This window comes from Plecotus auritus (genome assembly GCF_963455305.1).
Source record: "Plecotus auritus genome assembly, chromosome: X".
Classification (NCBI taxonomy): domain Eukaryota; kingdom Metazoa; phylum Chordata; class Mammalia; order Chiroptera; family Vespertilionidae; genus Plecotus; species Plecotus auritus.
The window spans coordinates 54,795,755-54,800,290 of record NC_137784.1 but is presented as its reverse complement, the minus strand read 5'-3'; the positions used below and the strand labels follow the sequence as shown (position 1 = coordinate 54,800,290).

At 43.2% G+C, this 4,536-nt stretch overlaps 1 protein-coding gene across 1 annotated transcript; it reads right to left on the bottom strand.

Moving 5' to 3' along the window:
• ARR3 (arrestin 3) lies at positions 1-4,054 on the bottom strand (the record flags this gene model as incomplete). The annotated part of the gene is given in 12 exon segments (XM_080653084.1): positions 1-61; positions 221-244; positions 516-599; positions 2,678-2,742; positions 2,746-2,815; positions 3,213-3,285; positions 3,538-3,556; positions 3,558-3,623; positions 3,810-3,872; positions 3,876-3,878; positions 3,882-3,920; positions 4,016-4,054. Coding segments are annotated over 12 exon segments (606 nt in total).
• Positions 4,055-4,536: the final 482 nt, after the last annotated feature.

Genomic DNA, 4,536 nt, shown 5'->3' with positions numbered 1-4,536 from the left:
TCACTCACCATGAGATCGCTTTGAATGCATCAGGATCAGGGGCAGCTCCACACCAACATCACTGTAAGAATTCCAAGGCAGAGTTACAAACCCACTGTTGATCCTATCTCCCTCAGTTTTCCTGTCCTGGGATAGCCTCAGACTCCCTAATCATTCTTTTGGTCTCCTTATCTCCTCATCCTCCTCTCTTGTCCTGGTCCTCCGCCCCACACTCTCTTACCTGGCTGTCAGGTTGCCTAGGATGCTAAGGTTAGAATGACACCATAAAATTAGCAGCTGGAAATGGAAAAAAGTAATCTGTTTTTACTGGGGGATGAGGGAATCCTAAAACCAAGTTAGCCACAGAACGGGTTTCTGGAAGGAAAGGTGGTTTTCTCACTGAGCTCACAGGGAACCTGATCTGGGAGAAGGGTAGGGAACAGCTTGATTGGCTCAGTCAAACTGGAAGGAAAACAGAAGAGATAAATGTTCAGCTTCTCAACCCCTGCCCAGACAGACCCTGAACCCTCCCTCACCCTCCACTGGACAGCATCAGATTGACTCTGACTTTGTAGGACACCAGGATCCCCAGAAGCTCTTTGTTCATTCCAGGTCGAAGACTGGATGTGGTAGTTTTCATTGTGTGTTTGTGGGGGTGGGGGAAGGGGAGGAATTAATCAAGTCCCCCAGTCCCTTCCTGTGCACCTTTTGTCTTCCAACAGGTCTCCCAAGCTCTACTCTCTCTTACTCATTGGGATCACATTTCTGTTCCTAAAATGCAGTTTTACCATGTCACCCTCTCAAAATCCTACCTCTCTGAATATAACTACTCTGCTTAACAATATTGCCCCACCCAGCCTCTCTAATCTTTTTTGTCCTAATTATCTAATACCTGGGAAACAACCTAAATGGACCCATCCTCTCACCATGCCCAAAACATGCCATCTTCTAGCCTTTGCTCATGCTATGCTCCCAAATGGAATGCTCTTTTCTTCCTCTATTGCTATCCAGATTCTACACATTCTTTTTTTTTTTTTTTTTTTTTGTTGTTAACCCTCACCTGAAGATATTTTTCCATTTTTTAGAGAGAGTAGAAGGGAGGGGGAGAGACACACAAAGAGAAACATCTATGTGAGAGAGAGAAATCAATTGGTTGCCTCCCACATGAGCCCTGATCAAGCCTGCAACCAAGTTATGTGCCCTTGTCCAGAATCAAACCTGGGACCCTTCAGTTCGCAGGCTGATGCTCTATCCACTGAGCCAAACCAGCTAGGGCGGATTCTACACATTCTTTAAGATCTAGCTCATTCTATCTCCTCCAGGAAACCCTCTCCAGATATGTTGGCTTCTTTTAGCTTCTATTGGATCTATAATCTGAACCACCTATACTAACATTTAACTGTTAGATTGCATTTGCATTCCTCTTTGTTCCCCATCTAGGCCATAAATTGACTGAAAGCAGAGATTGTCTTATTTTTTTTGTATTTTGTAATAGGTGCTCAATAAAGAAAAAAAAACCATGATTGAAAAATAAGACAAAGAAAGCTGTACGTTCTTGGGAAAGTCTTCATTGATTGGGGATATTGATCTTCTATAAAATAATGCTGTTTGGATAATTTCTAAGGATCTTTCTAGCATTAGTAATCTATAGCTACATGAATGATGAGGCATGAGGAGAGGCAGGAGGGAATGAACGCATGTCAGATGGTTTTTCCTGGGAGACACATCTAGCACTAAGGCCTCTGAAGTCAAAAGACCAAATGAATGACTTGATAGAATTCTATCAATTTGTATCATATCTTTCTCATTTTTTTGTCTTCCTTTTCCTCCATTTTTCATCTCCTAATCTTTCATGCATTTCTATCTTCCCTAGAGAGTAGATACTGTAAAGATCACAGTGTTAGAACCAGATGACATGTGCTAGAATCCTTTCCACCTCTGCCACTTACTATCTCTGCATGCTTGGACAAATTCCTTTGACTCTTTTAGCCTCAGGGTCCTTAAGTATAAAATTGAACAACAACAACTTTACAGCCTACTTTACTGGGAATCTTCTTTTTTTTAAGTAAAGTAAAGTGGGATTTATTGAAAATACATTCCAAGAAAGGAGTGGGCCAGTTGAGAGAGACAATGACTCTGAACTCTTGGGTTATATGATTGAAACCAAAAAGATGTTACAGGGAGGATGAGAGGAGGAAGAGGAGAGGAGGGAGGGAATAGCAAGGGGGAGTGCTCCCTGAAGGGAGAGCACCCTGGGACTGAGCTGCTACTCATTGCTCCCCTGGTTACACGTCTCATGGGAGCACTTAGAGGTTAGGGAAGAGTTGTGGGGGGGCAGGGGGACAGCAGAGGGATGGGAAGGAGATGGGAAAGGGGATGGTACAGGCATGCTCCATGGAGGAAGAGCACCCTGGGATTCTTATGAAGAAAACATAGTAAGACCTTTGTGAGCTGTGAAATATTATACAACAGGAATTTTCTCTCTCCACTTTTTCCTTTCTTGCTGCCTATGACCTAAGCCTGCCATTGATCCCATGGGCATTATTTAGCTTACTGTTTGCCCTTAGGCCGGAGGGATCGCTGAACACTGACATAGGGACATTTAAAAAATAGGTAGGCTTTATTGAAGGTGAAACCTCACAACTGTATATATAACATGCATATATAAAATGGAGGCTGGGAGTCGCATTAAACTTACATTGTGCTAGAAGCCAGATTGTTATCACCATGCTTGAGTTTGCTATCCAGTGCCAAGCCTCGTTTCTAGCAGTTGGCAGCCAGGAGTGGGGTTACTGCAAAGCTCTTGAAGAAGCTGGAGTTAGCATCTATTGTCTCCCTTTGAAAGGAGAAGAAGAGAAGAACTTAGGCTAAGCTTGCCAACTAAGTATACTTTTATTCCCAATAGTATCTTTCACAATTGCACGAACTTACTGGAGTATCCAAGAGACCTGACATATCTAACTGTGGAGAGTGGGAACAATTTGCTCTGATGGGAAGTCCTTATGCCCCTGCCCTCTACCAGTATTTTGTTGATCCTCTTGTGGGTATATTCCCTCTAGTTCTCCTGGAAATCCTTCCCTTTATCCAGGTCAACCCTCACTTTGATCTTTCTCAGTCCTGTGCTCTTACCCACTTCCTACTTTCCCCAACACTTTCCTCTGCCTCTAGCCCTCAGCCCTTCTCCCACTACCCCAACCTTTGGCTCTCTGACCCAGGCCCCAGCTCCAGCTCATGTGAACTCCTGAATGAACACTGTCTTGGTGTACTTATCTAGTGAATACAGGAAAACATCTGTGATCTGGTCAACTAAACAGCCAGGAAAAGCACATAAGTATAATTAATCAGTCATCCTCAAGACCCCAACTCACTGCCCTCAGATGTGACCTTATACAATATGCAGGTGCACTAAGATGTGCTCACAGACAAAGATAAGTATTTTGATAAGTCTGAATTGGAGGAAAAGCCTGGATGAATGCAGATTGAGTAAGTAGGGAAGAGTTTTAGGAAAAGATCTATGGATTCGGGAACAGGTGCAGGGAGATAGGAAAAGAAGTTAACCTGAAATCTTGATTTTTTTTTATGATCTTGCTGGTGGAGTTGTTGATAGCAACATTGACAGAGATGGGTTGGCCATGGTAGTGAACCTGAAGTTGGAAGAGAGTGGTCCATCATAAGGTTGGAGGGAGAATGCCAAGATCAAGACCTAAAATTCCTGTTTCCTTAGCACTGTTGCCACCTGGCTTCCATCCCTGTCTACCCAAGTAGTAAATCAGTGAAGAAAGGGTTTCAGAGGGGCTGTGGGGTAGAGGGCAAGAAGTGGGGTCACAAACCTCCCTCTCCATCCAGGCCTGAAGTTGTAGGGGCTGAGCTGACAGAAGAAAGTTGCAGATGGTTTAAGTTCAGGGGCCACGGCCTGGCTCCAGGGGTGCAAACTGTACTTTCTAAATCACCAGCTTCACAGAGTCTGAGTAGACCAAAGGGTTATTGAGAGCCTCTCCTTTGTGACCCACAGACGTTTCCCATGCCAATCCTATACCCCAGTCCTTGCTTGGACAGTGGAAGTGGGTGAAGGCATGCCTCAGAGAACTCCTTTATATCCTTGATGTGGGCATCTAGACCATCGGTCAGAAAAATATGGCTCATTGGCCAAATCTGGCCTGCTACCTGGTTTCTATCGCCCATAAGCTAAGAATGATTATTATGTTTCTCAATGTTTGAAAAAAAATCAAAGAACAATAATATTTCATGACATGTGGGAATTATATAAAATTCAAATTTAGTATTTATAAATAAAGTTGTATTGGAACACAGCCATGCTCATTCATTTTTATGCTATCTGTGGCTGCTTTCACACTACAGTGGAACAGTTGAGTAGTTGCAAGAGAAAATAAATGGTTCGCAAAGCCTAGTTGTTTTTTGGCCCTTTACATAAAAGTTTGCTGACCCTTGCCTTGTTTAGAGCAAAGCAGAGAAGTCAGAGGGGAATCAGAACCAGGAGATACATATGAAAATACCCATTGCCTCAATGTTTGTCATAGTATAAAATTGGAAATAATT